Raw genomic sequence first — 14,730 nt, 5'->3', positions numbered from 1 at the left:
ATTATTTTTAAAAATGAATGCATTCACTTTATTTTAGTTTGAAAAGAGTTTAACTAGAATTTAGTAAGTGCTTGCAATTAAAAACTGTTGCTCAGTTTTAGGGCAATTTTGCAGTCGCTCAAAAGTATGTCACAGCAATTAGTAACGCACGCATGTAGCTTTTCCTCGAAAATGCAAACCAAAGCTCAAATTACACGGAAATTATTACATAGTTTTCAAATTGCTCTACCCAAGCGTAAGTTGTAAGCTTGACAAGCAAAATTGAGCAGCAAACATAAAAGTCGCTCAGTTCAAGTAAAAAGCAACACATGAACATAACTATAAATTATAGAAATATATAATTGTACACACACACACAGATATTTATATATATTTATTCAGCATGGATGAGTCTGTTATATCCATATACGATATGCTCATCAAGCGACACAAGCAACGTAAGCGAGAGGAACAGCTGAAGGAGGCGCTGCCCACAAAGCGCGTGTACGGCAGAGTGGTTGAGATTAAGGATAAGCATGAGGCAGCACAGTCAGCGGAGTACACGCTGGAGGGCAGAAAGATTATGCGACGCTGCAGTCATGCCAAAGTTAGCGCTGAAAGCGACAAGCAAAAGGTGACAGCAGCGCATCTGACCAAGAAGCATTCGGGCATATTGCTGCCGCCGCCCACGCGCAAGGATGTGGTCAATCGACTGGTGCAGCAAATGTCGTCGTCTGTGCGCAAGGCCAAGGAGCAGCTGGCCGTGGAGCACAAGGTGTCGACTACCAAGTCCACCAGCCGCATCAAACACTCGCCCAAGCTGAAGCCGAAGAAAGTGAAAGCTACACAGGATAGCGCATCCAGCGCCAAGTCCAGGAAGCGTCCAGTGCTCTCACCACGCAACACCAATCGCTTGTCCAAGGAGAAGCTCAAACGTGATAAGACAGTCACTGTTGCCAAGGCGACTCTAAGCTCGCCGCAGTCGCAGTCGGCGCAGCGCGTGCGCTCCAAGCTGCGCTCAAGTGCGCGCAAGTCCAAGATTTCGGTCAAGAGCGGCTCCGAGCGTCCGTCCAGCAAGCCAGCGGACAAGCCCAATCCACGCTATAGGCTCTAAGCAGCGCCAAGCAGCTCAACAGATTTTCCTTTCGCCAGTGTAAATTTTAAAAGTTATTGCCGCGTTTTTCACAGAGTTTGCAAAATTATTAGTTGCAACTTGTTCGCAAAACTGTTAATAAATTAATATATATTTATTTGCATACGCTCTCGCTTGTTTTTATAATAAATTAGAATTTTTATTACTGCAGTTTAACATGTTTCGTTTTACATTTATTTTTGCGACACTTTTCTTTTTGTAATGGAATCGTTTTGTTTTTGTTTTTTTTTTATCTATGCATACAGTTTATATAAATGTACATTAAAATGCAACTACTACAAACTAACAATACTTGCACTTATTGTTTTATAATCAATATAATTTCTGGCTTAGCATTTAGTTATGTACTTAAAGTTTTGTTTGGGTTTGACGACTGTAAACGGGCGTTAAAAAGAGTTTCGAAAACCAAAAACAAAAGTTCTCATAAAATTTCAGTTAGACTTGTAAAAATTTACACATTTATTGTTGTTTTTATAAATTTTAGATTTTTTTGGTATAATTTATATCAAATTGAATTTATGCTTTGCGCTTTAGAGACGTGAAATGAACTTTTTAAAACAAAAATCCAATAGGCGCATTCCTTTTTACTGGCATGTGTGTGTGTGTGTGTGTGTGTGAAAATACTTTGAGAGCAATTAAACATAAATGCAGCTACTAACACAATTTGAATTTAACTAAACTTAAACTAAATACATATATTAAATTCATTAAGCATAATACAACAAACTAAAAGTAACTTGTAATTTAAATAATAACATTATAAACTGCTGCAGATTTAAACAAACTTATATGTGTACATGTGTGTGTGTGTGTGTGTGTGAGGAGACTGCTAGCTTAACTGTTTGCTAGGATATTGTGCTGCTAAGGTATCATGACTTCGGTCAAAGTCTTTTCAGTCTGTAAAAAAGGAAGGAAGTTGGGTTAGCATAAATTATAAAAATCATAAAGGAAACACATAAAAAGAAAACTTAATAATAGTAAGAGTAAGGAGCAGTGTATTACTAGTTTCATAACTAAGTTGTTGCTAACAATTCATGTTTTCTTTTTTGGTATTTTGATTTTCTAGCTGTGAGCGAGCGCGCGCTGTGGGCATTTAAATGTTTTTAATTAAACAATTACAATTCAGTGTGCAGATCTTCAATGCTCTGACGCAGTCGATCATCGCTGTAGACCTTCTCGCAGACGATGCTCACCTTTTTCAGCAGCTCAATGGCAGTTTGCAGCACTTGATGCCATTTATGCAGCTCCGATTCATGCGACAGCTCCTGCTGACGCATTAGCTCCAACCAATCTTGATTCGTATTCGGCAACTCCCTAAAAGCAAACAGAACAACAATTAACAATAAGCAATTGATTTATCGATTTGCAGCTCACTTGAGTGTCGCCAGACTCGGCATGCGCGCCCGTCGACTGAGATCCACATCGATGCGTTCCTCTAGCTTCCAGAGCTTAATCAATAATATCACATTTAATGCCAGCAGCACGAACATGAGCACAACAACGGCCAGCGACAAGCTTTTGTGCTTGTAGCCATGTTGAGACTGGCCCAAGTCCATGCCCAGCTGCTGTGCGCCCGCCAGCAACTGTTGCTGCTGCTTCTGCTTCTGCTGCTTAGCACTGTCCGCCGCCAGTCCCGCTGCAGCGCCAGCCACGCCCCCAGCGCCCGACAGCAGCTTGTTGTCCCAGCTATCCAACGTGTCCGGCATGCATGTTTGTGTTGTGTTGCCCAGTGGCTCCTCCATGGGTCGTATTTGTGTAGCAGTTCCTACAATGGCAACGAAATCGAATTAACGAAACGCAAGAAAATTAAAACAATATGATGGGCTAAGCAACAAAACACAAAACTTTACAAATGCAACTAAATAAATTACAAATACAATTGTACACATGCACATATGGGGCTATGCATATATAATTAAGCTAACGAGCAATCAAAGCATACAAAACGCAACGATCAGCCGAGCGATTGCCAAAAGGAAAGCGAACAACTTGACTTTCGATTTATAACAAATAATGCAGCAATAAAATATTTAATTACAGCTATTCTAAGAAGCGCTTAAGACCATATAGAATTGATATGTTTTAGTTTAAGATTAGTTTAAGACTATTATAACTGCAGCTGATAGCATGTGCTTTCGAATTGATAAATTATATCAACTATATCAAGCGATTACTATCAGTTTATAGTTTTTACATTTAAATTGTCAAAATATAAGACTTTTGTAAGCTTCAGCTGTTAAAATTAACATTCAAGTTGGCAAATTATAAGACTAGCTATAAGATTACATTCGAATTGACAAAGTATAAGCAGCGTATAAGACATAGAATAGTCTTTAAGCTGATAGTATTTACATAGAGGTTGACAAATTATAAGAGTAACTATAAGATAATTATAAGACTATCAGTTATTAGTTTTTAGATTCGAATTGACAAATTATAAGCAGCGTATAAGACATACAATAGTCTTTAAGCTCATAGTATGTAAAAATAAGTTGGCAAATTATAAGACTAGCTATAAGAAAATTATAAGACTATCAGTTATTAGTTTTTACATTCGACAACGAAGCGTATAAGACATGCGAAAGTCTTTAAGCTGATTGCATTAACATTCAAGTTGACAAATTATAAGACTAGCTATAAGATTACATTCGAATTGCCAAAGTATAAGCAGCGTATAAGACAGAATAGTCTTTAAGCTGATAGTATACATAGAAGTTGACAAATTATAAGACAAGCTATAATATGCTTAGAAGTCTAGACTACAATCAATCTAAGTTGACATTCGAATTAACAAATTTGAGCTGAGTATAAGACAATTACAATTGTTTAATTTCATAGCCAAAAGTTGACAAATTATAAGACAAGCTATGAGATGATTATAAGTCTAGACTACAATCAATCTAAGTTGACATTCGAATTGACAAACTTTAAGCTGAGTATAAGACAATTACAATTGTTTAATTTCATAACTGTAAGTTACAAAAAGCGAAGCACAAAAGTCTACACTCAATTGCTTTATACGCTTGCAGTGGGATTAACTATATCTAATCTCTAAACTAGTTGTTCGAATTTAATGACATTATTCGTTCGCAGTCCAATGACAATCGCTGTGCCGCAAACTTTCAGTAACTGTAGCCATATGGCGGCTATATACCTTTGCAAGTGTGCAATTTGGCCTTACGATGCTGACAAATTGGTTGCTGTTGTTGTTGTTGTTGTTGATGAGATTTTGCATGATGCGGCGACGACGACTGCGACTGCTGCTGAAGATGTGAATGGGAATGATGATGACGATGCTGGTGATGATGTTGATGATGATGCTTAACAGATGAGCAGTCATTGTCCGTGCTGGTTGCTGTTGTTGTTGTAACCAGTTGATTGGATTTTAGGCCTGTGTATGTTGTTGGTAGCTGGTTGTAGCTTTTGTTTGTTGTCATTTATAATTGTTGTAATTGATTGTAGTTGTTGTTGTTGTTGTTGTGATTTTGTGGTTTGTGGTGCGTGCAGTATTTTTTTTTAGAGTAAAAGCAATATCAATGGCATTTGACATTTTTTTCGTTTTGTAAAGTTTTGTCACAATTTGTTGCTATTGTTGTTGCTTAAACAATTAGAAGCTTACCACGTCGCGGGCGTCTGCCTTTGCCCTTGGCAGGCGGTATGCAAGTTTCACTTTGCAGCGCATGCAGCTGCGCCCCAAAGAAATCCTCCAGACCCGCCCACGTGTTCTTCTCGATGAAACCCTTGACAACGCCCCAAATGGACTTTTTGTATTTTATTTGCGCATGTATGGACAACATGGTGTGATCATCGACAGTGCTGTGAATAGATAAACATAAGCTAACAATTAAATTAATTAAGCAAGCACTTACCGCGCCAGACAAAAGTGTATGAGCACGCTGAAGCTATCCGCATAGGGTATGCCCGCATTAACGCTGTTCACATCGATGGAGTAGAGCTCGCCCGGCTTGCTGCAGTCGCGCATGGTTTGATATTCAGTTACCTAGCAACAAATATTAGATAAATGCAGCTCCATATACTAGTAAGTGCTTGTACCTTTGAAGTCTTTGGACCCACTGAGGCCGCCAGCTGCACTGTGACGCTCACTTGACGCACATTTTGTCCCTCATCGTTCTTCTTCCACTCGCCCGCGGTCAAGTCTGTGGACTTGCGTGAGTCATGAAACTCCGTTAAGAACTTGGACTTGCTGAACAAAAAATTAAACAAAGTGTCCACCTTAATGGGCAATATAGTGTGCACTATTTGTCGCCCCTCATGCGTTGAAGTGCACTCGGTGCTGGGCACAAAGCTGCAATGAATTTCAATAATAAGTAACTGGGAGTTTGAAGTTGTGGCTGCACTTACGGCACATTGTTTGCTTCGGAATCGGAAGAGTCGGACACATCGGTGGGCACAGCCTCTGAGTTTTTGCTTGGCAGCTCCGCTTCGCGTTGACGCTGATTCAATTTGCTGTGCTTGCGTTTAGTTTCAGCGCCATGATGCGGCTCGGCGGGCGTCTGATTGTTGCTGCTGTTCTCCAACTTTTTCTCAGGCGCAGGCGCAGCTGCTGCTGCTGTAGCTGCTGCTGCTGCTACTGTTGTTGTTGCTGTGGCACTGCTGGGCGCGCTTAGCGTCACCGCTACTGACTGCTCCGCTGGTTTGACCGAGCTGAGCGTCAACTCTTTGGCATTTGCCTTCATTTTCTTATTCGATTTGCGATTGCTGTCGCTTGCTTTGTTGTCGGATCCGCTGGCTGCTGAAGCGTTTGCCGATGAGTTAAGATTCGAGGACTTGCTCGAGTTGAAGAAATACTTTGTTTTGGATTTACGTGTAGCTGCTGCTGCTGCTGCTGTGTTGCTGCCGCCGCCGCTGCTGGCGCTGCTGTTGCCGCTTTGCTGTGGCAGCTGCTGATTGCTAATGCTTTGACTTGAGTTGCTCTGCTCGCCGCCTAAATCATCAATGGCCGTTTGAAAATCAACGTCCGTTTCGGTGTCTGCATCCAGCGTGGGATCTATGTAGTCCTCGTCGTCTGTGGTTAGGCCCAGTTCGTCGCCGTAGCAGCTGTGCACATGTCGCCAAATCTCCTGGGGCGAGAACAGTTTATTCATCAACGTATTCTGCCATACCCGAAAGAGCATCAAGAACGACTTGTCACGCGACGCGAATGTGGCAAAGAAGTATTTGTCCTTTGCTGTGGCTATCGAAATGGCATTGGGTATGACCAGCGCTGTTTTCTCCTTCGTTATAGCAGTCACATCCTTCCATTTGATGCTCACATACGTTTCCCAAGTGAAAATGTTGGCATGGAAGCAAACGTAGTTCTGTGACACATACAAACGACCCTGCACCAAAATGTCGCGTTGCAAGGCGCACGAGTAATCTGCAATTGAAATCGAAGCAATAAATAAATGTTAAATAAATTGTTGAGTTCAATACTCACCCACTATTAAACGCTCTTCGTTGGGCACATCCTTGAACAGCTTTTTAAAGTCTTCGGCGCGCGATTTGTAGTTGGGATATATAACGTTGTACCAGGATTTCTTTTTGGCGCGCTCGGATAGACGCGAAGTGCTGCGTGCGGGTTTCTCTAGCGAGGAATTGCTGCTGCCCACCTGTTGAGTTGGATCGCCGCGCACAAAGTGATTCTCAGTTTCGCTTAGCTTGCTTAGTGTGTCCTGCAAAAGTCAATTGCAATTACTCATACGACGCGTGGGCTGAATCATACGCAACAGGTGTGCGCTGCTGTTATCTTTAGTAGTTATAGCCGAACCCCAAATTGTTGTATAATGTGACGCACAAAATTTAGCCTCAACTTACGCGTTGCCCCGCACATTGAATTCTAATACTAAAAAATATCGTTACGCCTTATCATGTTCCAAAGCTTCGCAACCACAAAACGAAGCTTTTCGTTATATTTTTTGTGGTTTGTTGTCAACAACATCGAAGGGTGGCGTTTTATCAGCTCATATAGCTCAATCGATAGGGCTGATTACAACACTCGCGAGCTGATCTACTTTTACTTATAGTTAAACTGTATTATCAGCTGATTTATATGTATTTGGGTATTTTTTGGTAGCGCGCTCTTCACACATTTTGTTGTAATTGCTGGCGTTGTGCTAACGATTAGCAGCCAAGCGCAAAATGTTAATAAAAAGCTTCGAAGCTTTTTATTCAGTCGAAAGTGCAGCGTCAATTCTTTTTTTTATAGCACACAGACGTGGCTAGAGCAATGTCTAGGGGTTTGCAATCAATTTCGCTTGAACTTTATCAATAGTTTGTTATATTTGATTGACTTTTAATTTCATAATAGAATTAAAGTGGAATGGAATTGCTTAAGCTGCTGCTTTCTTGCTATAATAATTAAAAATAAATTTTCAGTCTCTAAATTTAGTTACAAATATTTATTTTATATATATAAAAGTAATACTCGTTGCATTCTTTATCAGCTGCTCTGCTTTATAATTTTAAATTCATTTGTATTGAGTGGATTTGCTTACAACTTCTGCAATAAAAATGCAATTCAATATTTTGAACTTTGACTCTATACAAAATTCTTTAGCAGTCTCTAAATTTAGTTACAAATATTTATAATTTTAATATTAAAGTAGTACTCGTTGCATTCTTTTACAGCTTTTCATTTGTTTAACTTTCACTCTTTACAAAATTCATTGCTCTTTTAGTTTAGATTTATAACTAAACTAACTCTTGCTCTGATCTCGTTGAGGCTAAAACATATTTTGTCATATTTTGGGGCTATAAATTTACGTGGATTTAATCTTTGCTTATCTTTGCTGATAAAACAAATGTCGCTGCCTTTATCATTAACATATGTTTATACACACATTGATAAAAATTATTAAAAATACAAAGGCTAACAACCTAACAACAGCCCAACAATTTTAATGAACTGACCTATAAGCCACAGCTGGGCCTTAACTCAAACTCACCTCGTCCCTGTTCAGCTTGTCCGGCTTGCCCTTGGAGCTGGTGGAGCTCTTGCGACTGCTGGGACTGTCCGTGCTGCTGGCGCCTTGATTAAAGCCGTTCGAGTCCAGGCAGGCAGAGTGTGCATCAGTAGCTGGCGCTATGTGTATGCTGGGCGTGCTCTTTGGACTGGGTGGTGCTAAAGGCGGCGTTGCATGGTTGCCATTGCTATTGGTGCTGCTGCTGTTGGGATTAACAGGCGATGCGGAAGCGGTTGAGGAAGAGGAAGCTGTTGGGTTTGAAGACGAATTTGAGTTTGTGTTCTGCTGCTGCTGCTGCTGCTCCAAGCTGCTCACAGCCTCCTGTATGGTAATCAATTTGCTGCTAGTTGTTGTTGTTGTAATTAGTATATCCTCGCTAATGGAATCGCGCCTAAAAGTAAGAATTAATATGACTAAGTAACTAAGCCTTAGTATAAATTGTTAGGCATGCTTAATTAATTGTTAAATGTTGCATGCAACATACTTTACCGCAACGCTTGAGGCATGAAGTGTGTATTAGCAGAGACCTACCTGTCGCCAATGTTACTTGGCTCAACTTTATCCTGCTGCTGTTCATGCTGCTCCTCTTGCTGTTGCTGCTGCTGCTGCTGCTCCTGTTGCTGCTGCTCTTGCTGCTGTGCATCGCAGCTCATGTTGGCATGAGTTGTGTCCACACTGCTTATGGCAGCAGCTGTCGTTGTTGTTGTCGTCGTATTGTTGCTCAGTTCAATATCTTTAATCCTACAGCCAGGCAAAGAGTAAATAAAAAATGATAAACCAAAATAAACATAAAACACATGCTACAACTAAATTTAATACCAAACAACGCAAAACTCGTTGACAACGCGTCGTCCCATTTCACGTCTTGATCAGCGCAGCGCGCATAAAACAATTCAATAATAATAATTGCCCCATAGCCCTGACACACGAATTTAATCAATTTTCTTTCTTTCATATATATACCACAAATACAAGCTAATAACCAACAGCGCTGCAGATAAGACACGATAAGATATTTCTCCCTTTTGTTATTAATATTTTATTATTTGTTTGTGTTGTTGTAGCTAAGCTATGACTTATTATTAAGCTAAACAATTGCTTAACGATTTTTCTATGCAGCTAGCGCAACTTAGCTATACTACTATAATATATATATAACCCCTTGTTAACTTTGCCTTCCGAGCAGCAATTACTGCTCGTTGCTTATCAATTTAGCTGCTGTCTGAAAACTGATTGCAAAATGTCAAGAGCATGTACTAAAATATCATTAAATTGTAACTCGACAGCTCTGAGTTTTTCCATTTAAAGCACAGCGTTGGTAACTCGACATTTTAATTTAGTTTTATAATTAGAAAAAGAATAAACTCCGTTTATTTTTACTTTTTTGCTAAGCTCTTCACATTTAGTATTTAAATTTATTTATTTATTTTTAATTGTAGCCTAGAATTAAATTCTATGGAACAATTGGTATAGCAAGAGCAACAAATATTTTTAAACATTTTTTGCAGCTTATAAACTTTAGAATTTTACAGTTCATTGTGCTGCTGCTTAAGATTTCAAGACATTAAAAAAAAAATGACTCAAGCTTAAGTATAAATTAAATAGGAAAAAGTCGCTGTCTCATTAAAATAAAGACAAATTTTAAAACTTATGAGCAACTTGCTTAAAAGCAATTTAATTATAAAGGAAGAAAATGTGATGCCTGGAAATTTTTAATAAATTTAACAAACATTTTTATTTCTAAGTCTACAATTAGTCATTGCAATTCGCAGATATACACTCATTTTTGTTTATATATATTTATTAATATTTTCATTGTGTTGTAATGTAATCTGTACATTATTTATTCCTATAAAGTGCTGAAATATCAGCTGACAATATTGCTAGACAAATCAAGGGCTTGTCATAATAAACAAGATGACTTTAATTGTCTAATAAGCTACAGTTTGTTATAAAAAAAACTGCTCGTCTTAAATTTCTAGCTATTGTTTGCTTAAATATTCGAGCAGCTGTGCAATTGTTTGAGTTGAGTGATCTACTGCCCCAATATGAAGTATGGACTTGCGCAGCCATGAGTTAGAATTTTAGTATTACAGAACATTATTTAGTTAGTTTTATAGAGCGTGACGCAGCAGTTTGTGTGTAAAGTGCAATTGCACTCAATTTACAGCATATTTTCTATGGAATTTTGCTAACAATTGTAATATAAATATTTAATGCTTGTCTTTATAATTAGCAAAAGCATTTAGCAGCGTTATTTTATTATTATTTTTATAGTCTTATGGTTAACTATTTGTAGCGTAAATTGTTTACAGTTGAGCATATGCAAATTATAAAGGCGCAACGTGTCGACCTTATCAGTATAAAACATTGTATGCCCGCTCAAGTGCATAAAAATAGAATAAAAACAAACGCAAACACACAAACAAAATACAAAAATATGGTTGGAATTTTGAAAAAACACACAGCAGCTGAATTATCAACTGTCTAAATTAGCAGCCATTTAATTGGCGTGTAAAATTAGTAAGCATGGGAACTAAGCTTAAGTTGCTAAATAAGTATATAGTATTAATTGTTGTAAAAACAGGAAATTATTAAAACGTGCCAGCAGAGAAAGCAATTACTAAGGGGCTAAGATTATAACTTGTACACTCACCGCTTGAGCTTTAGATCTTTATTATTGTCATGACATAGGAAATAAGTCAACATGCTCGTAACAACAACAACAAACATTAATAACAATGCTAATTAACATAGATAACTAGCTAGTTAGTTCTACTTTTTTTTGGGGGCAAATCAACTATCAAACCCAACCCAGCAAACTCTACGAACTAAACTAGTTTATAACCTCGCGAAAAATCAATAATAACAATATCAAAAGCAAGCTCTTACATTTTTGTTGTTTTTTTTTCGTTATTTTTTACGCTAGTTCCTATTGTTATAGGTCACTCTTGGCTGGTCAGAAGTATGTCATCATGTTATGGCAAAAAACAATGACGAAACGTAGCCGTCAACAAAAAACACAACCACAAACAAAATGAGTTTTATTTTTAGCAAATTTCAACATTTCTGCAAATGTCATTAATTTAAATGTAGCAGACAGTTGTGCGCTTTGTTTGTTAATTATTTAATTAATTTAGTTTGCTTTTGTTGTTTATCTTTTTTGTCTTCTCTGCGTTTACTTTATTTATGCCGGCGCACGCGATTCTCAAGCGCACGTCATTTCAGGGCGACGTCTGAATTTGCACTCAGCATAAGAGAAAAACGCAAAGCGCAAAGCACGAGCCCGTAGCCGGCAATTCAAGTAAACAACAACAACAACAATGGATTAACAATTGAAATATATGCGCACCATGGGGGTTGTTAGTCATGCGCTTGACTGTATAATAATATAAAAAATTTAAGCAAGGCCTCAAATAATTTATTTAAAAATTACGCCAAAAAAAATCCTTGCTATGCTTTGGTTTGTGTCTTAGCTAAATTGCCTAAGCTACGCTCACTCACTCACACTCTCGCGCTCTCTCTATCTCACTCTCTTAGCTCGCCTGCTTTGAGGTCATTATTATCTTATTGGAAATCTATAGAACTAGCATTTTATGCCTCTAAGCTGTTTGTCTATCAATCAAGTTAGCCAAGGAATAACAATAGAGCATGCAAAGTAACTGTTAAGCATGCAAACCAGCAAGAAATGCCTACACCAAACATTTATACATAGTATATATGTAAATAGAAAAATTACGTAAAACGTTTGTATGTATCTTAGACCGAAAATTGCTTAAAGATAAAAGCTAGTCTAGTTAAACGAAATGAGATCAACTTACATGGACGTTGTTTGCAAATTGAGGCTGGCTGTGCGTTTGTGTTTTTGTTGTTGCTGCTGCTGCTGTGACGTTTGTCGATTGAGATTCTGAGCGGTGGTCAAGGATTTGGGAAGAGCTCCTTGGCTGGAAGATTTACGTAGACTCACAAAGCGCGTACCGGCTGTTAATGTGCTATAACTTGTTTTTTGTTGTTGTGCTTGCTGCTGCGGCTGTTGAGTTGGTTGTTGTTGTTGTTGTTGCTGTCTCTGTTGTGTGACAAAATGCATGACAACCTGAGCACTCACACTCACAAACTAAACTATTATTAAGCGCTAACGCTCGCACTCGCACAATTGTTTACAATTAAGCATTTAATTTTGCAAATTGCGTTTTGTTTTTATAATTCGCTATTGGGCCAACGGTACTTGAGTGTCTATTGAAATTGTGACTGCGACTGCTGCTGACGTCTGCGGAAGTTGTTTCCTCTTAATTTTATAGTATCTCATAGTTTTATTTGTTTAACACGACGTTAGCTTAAGACCGCGCACACGAATGAAATGCAAATTTTAACAATTATCTAGCCTAAAATGAGATTCGTTTGTTAAATTCTTGCGTTTTTAGCTATTGCAGTTTTTTTTTATTTGTGCGCATGAAAAGTATTCGTTGCGCATAGGGTTGTCGAGCTGCGCAAATTTAGCTGGCCACTTGCAATTTATACACACTGCATATAAAGTTAAGCTGAAGTTATATAAGCAGCCAGCGCAGTTAAAATATGTTATTTAATTATTGCATAAACAAATGACTGAATTCAGCATTTATTTAAAATTGCTGCATGTAGACAGCTCTGCCCAACAGCTGCGCATTTATCTAAGCTGGTCACACTATTTATATAAAAGCCACATTCAAAACAACGCACTTTATTTTATTAATATCACAAATTAATTTTATAAAAATGTTTGCTCCACACCAAGCGGCTGTTGCAGCCAAACCAACCAATTAACATCTATTGCAGGCGCTATAAGAGAAGAGGGAAATAAAGAGCATTAAATTTCAAGCTTAGCAAAGAGCGGGCAAAAGCGATTGCAGTTGCATTTGAAAATATTTTTCAACTTTGAAATGCAATGCGTGTAAATAGTTAAGCTTAAAAAACCGTTTTGCGTAAGTACAAGACTCGAGTTGCCGCTTTTCAATAGACCACGTATGAGTGCTAGATCATCTGGAGTAAGTGACCAGCCGGTTAATTGACCCACAGACTGCAGCTCCGGGCAGCTGTCCATAAGTAGCTGTAAGTGCAAGTACATATTATATGTTTATATTAAATAACAAATTGTATTTACCTCCACGGCCTGCACTGTAAGCGAGGGTGCCAAGGTAAACCAAATATCTTCCAGGATATGAAAATCGTGCTGCACAAATATGCTGGCAAAAGTAAATTAGATTAAATTATAGAGGTATGTATATGATTAAGTAAATACCTAATAATATCCTCATCTGTTATATCTACAGAATCCACTGCCAGGCGTTTAAGATCAGTGCAATTGCATACGAAGCTCTTCAAGGAGCTTGTCAGAATATCGCTGCTAAGAATCTCCAGTCCTTCCAGCTGCTGAAAGCGCACATGACACTGCGCATAGCTTAAGCTCTCTATCAGATAACAGTCCAAATCTATTAAGGCAGGGCAAAGCCGTGCTAGCTTGCCCAGCTCCAGATTGCCAGTGCCCTTAATCATGGTCAAGTGACGCAGATTGCGGCCCAAGGGACGCTCGAGCAGCGCCAAGAGCTCAGCGACAGCAAATTTGCAAATCTTAAGCTTGCGTAGTGTGCCATTTTGCAAAGCACGCAATGCACCAAGTTTGGGTGAGTCCATGTAGAGCGTCTCCAGCTGTGGACAGGTTTGCATTATTATACGCAAGGTGTCCTCATCCGTGGAGGTGTCATGCGCATACTTCAGGCGACACTTGAAGTTGGTATCAATGTTGTCATAGATAAATTTTAAAGCAGCACCCACAAAGCTGTAGGTGGAAAGAGTTTCCACATGCGAGCAACGCTCTAAGATTAAAGCTATATCCGAATAACATATGTTCTCCTCACCAGGCATGCCCACATCCAGCACTGTCAACGATTGAGCGCACACACCTTTAGCCAAAAAGTCTATGCCTATTTCTGTAATATCCGTTTCTCCAGATATATCAAGTATTTGCAATTTGGCACAATTGAGGCTAATCTCCTCCAGCAGCTGATCGTTGGCTATATAGGGCACATAGAGCTTCACCAGCTGCTTGCAGCGTCGCACTATTGCATACATATAATGCATATGCTCCTCCTTGACCCAAATACCCTTGAGATTCAGCACACGCAGTCCAGATCCCTGCGCCGCAATCACTTGCAATATCTTCTCGTAGTAGCTGAAGGGAAACACTTCGGTTACCAGAAAGGTGACGCCACAATTGAGCAACATTTGCAGGCAGGTGAAGCGCATGTTGGCCTCCAAATAATCCGAGCTGAGTATAACACGCAGCAGATCCTGATATATGTTTGAAGTGGCGCCATTCTGTGTTAAATATTCATTCAGCTCCACCATCACTATATTTATGTCCAGCTGCACATCCGGCGCATATTGGGCATAGCTTATGGTGGACACCAGCAGATTGGCCAGTTCTGCCAAGGAGCTGTCGCTCAAGCTGCGCACGCTGCATTTCTTCGACATGATCTCAAAATGTTTGTTTGGTAAACAACGCAGTTGCTGTCTTTAAGCTCTTAGGCGCTCTCTTAAACGCGCGTTGCGCTAGTTACATCACTAGTTGCATTTACTTAAACTTTAGTTCATTAGCATGAC

General features: G+C 39.0%; 3 protein-coding genes across 11 annotated transcripts; 1 reads left to right on the top strand and 2 right to left on the bottom strand.

Moving 5' to 3' along the window:
* The first annotated feature begins 293 nt into the window (after positions 1–293).
* Positions 294–1,237, top strand: LOC108602918. The gene has a single exon (XM_017991259.2). The coding sequence runs from the start codon at positions 383–385 to the stop codon at positions 1,091–1,093; it is 711 nt and encodes a 236-aa protein (XP_017846748.1). The 5' UTR covers positions 294–382; the 3' UTR covers positions 1,094–1,237.
* A 623-nt stretch (positions 1,238–1,860) lies between these two features.
* Positions 1,861–12,516, bottom strand: LOC108608324 (protein Aster-B). 6 transcript variants are annotated; one of them, XM_017999658.1, is made up of 12 exons: positions 11,916–12,514; positions 8,626–8,835; positions 8,077–8,485; positions 6,570–6,804; positions 5,495–6,509; positions 5,186–5,438; positions 5,002–5,132; positions 4,752–4,948; positions 4,287–4,523; positions 2,507–2,897; positions 2,326–2,446; positions 1,861–2,029 (listed from the first exon to the last, which is right to left on the bottom strand). In XM_017999658.1, exons 1-12 carry the CDS (start codon positions 12,179–12,181, stop codon positions 1,994–1,996), a joined length of 3,501 nt encoding a protein of 1,166 aa, XP_017855147.1. In that variant the 5' UTR covers positions 12,182–12,514; the 3' UTR covers positions 1,861–1,993. The 6 variants fall into 6 exon arrangements, with proteins under 6 accessions (XP_017855147.1, XP_017855146.1, XP_017855151.1 ...); XM_017999657.2 differs by lacking the exon at positions 1,861–2,029 and having other exon boundaries at positions 2,175–2,446; positions 11,916–12,515; XM_017999662.2 differs by lacking the exons at positions 1,861–2,029; positions 11,916–12,514 and adding an exon at positions 10,987–11,112 and having other exon boundaries at positions 2,175–2,446.
* Positions 12,517–12,799: 283 nt separating this feature from the next.
* On the bottom strand, positions 12,800–14,614 carry LOC108608527. 4 transcript variants are annotated; one of them, XM_017999940.1, is made up of 4 exons: positions 13,370–14,614; positions 13,232–13,313; positions 13,045–13,177; positions 12,800–12,909 (listed from the first exon to the last, which is right to left on the bottom strand). In XM_017999940.1, exons 1-4 carry the CDS (start codon positions 14,599–14,601, stop codon positions 12,839–12,841), a joined length of 1,518 nt encoding a protein of 505 aa, XP_017855429.1. In that variant the 5' UTR covers positions 14,602–14,614; the 3' UTR covers positions 12,800–12,838. The 4 variants fall into 4 exon arrangements, 3 of the variants coding, with proteins under 3 accessions (XP_017855429.1, XP_017855430.1, XP_017855431.1); XM_017999941.2 differs by having other exon boundaries at positions 12,813–12,909; positions 13,061–13,177; XR_001915555.1 differs by having other exon boundaries at positions 12,818–12,909; positions 13,061–13,177; positions 13,232–13,300.
* Between the last annotated feature and the right edge of the window lie 116 nt (positions 14,615–14,730).

The sequence above is a fragment of the Drosophila busckii genome, chromosome 2L, assembly GCF_011750605.1.
Source record: "Drosophila busckii strain San Diego stock center, stock number 13000-0081.31 chromosome 2L, ASM1175060v1, whole genome shotgun sequence".
In the NCBI taxonomy this organism is placed as follows: domain Eukaryota; kingdom Metazoa; phylum Arthropoda; class Insecta; order Diptera; family Drosophilidae; genus Drosophila; species Drosophila busckii.
Note: the sequence above shows the minus strand (reverse complement) of the source record. Positions and strands in the feature narration are given on the sequence as shown.

Coding starts and splice junctions, on each gene's coding strand:
- LOC108608324 (XM_017999657.2), bottom strand. CDS start 12,181: ATGCATTTTGTCACACAACAGAGACAGCAACAACAACAACAACAACCA. Junction 2,898..4,286: donor CAAATTGCACACTTGCAAAG/GTATATAGCCGC, acceptor TTGCCATTGTAG/GAACTGCTACACAAATACGA. Junction 2,447..2,506: donor CCGAGTCTGGCGACACTCAA/GTGAGCTGCAAA, acceptor GTTTGCTTTTAG/GGAGTTGCCGAATACGAATC.
- LOC108608527 (XM_017999940.1), bottom strand. CDS start 14,601: ATGTCGAAGAAATGCAGCGTGCGCAGCTTGAGCGACAGCTCCTTGGCA. Junction 13,314..13,369: donor ACAGATGAGGATATTATTAG/GTATTTACTTAA, acceptor TACTTTTGCCAG/CATATTTGTGCAGCACGATT. Junction 13,178..13,231: donor TTACAGTGCAGGCCGTGGAG/GTAAATACAATT, acceptor TTGCACTTACAG/CTACTTATGGACAGCTGCCC.
- LOC108602918 (XM_017991259.2), top strand. CDS start 383: ATGGATGAGTCTGTTATATCCATATACGATATGCTCATCAAGCGACAC.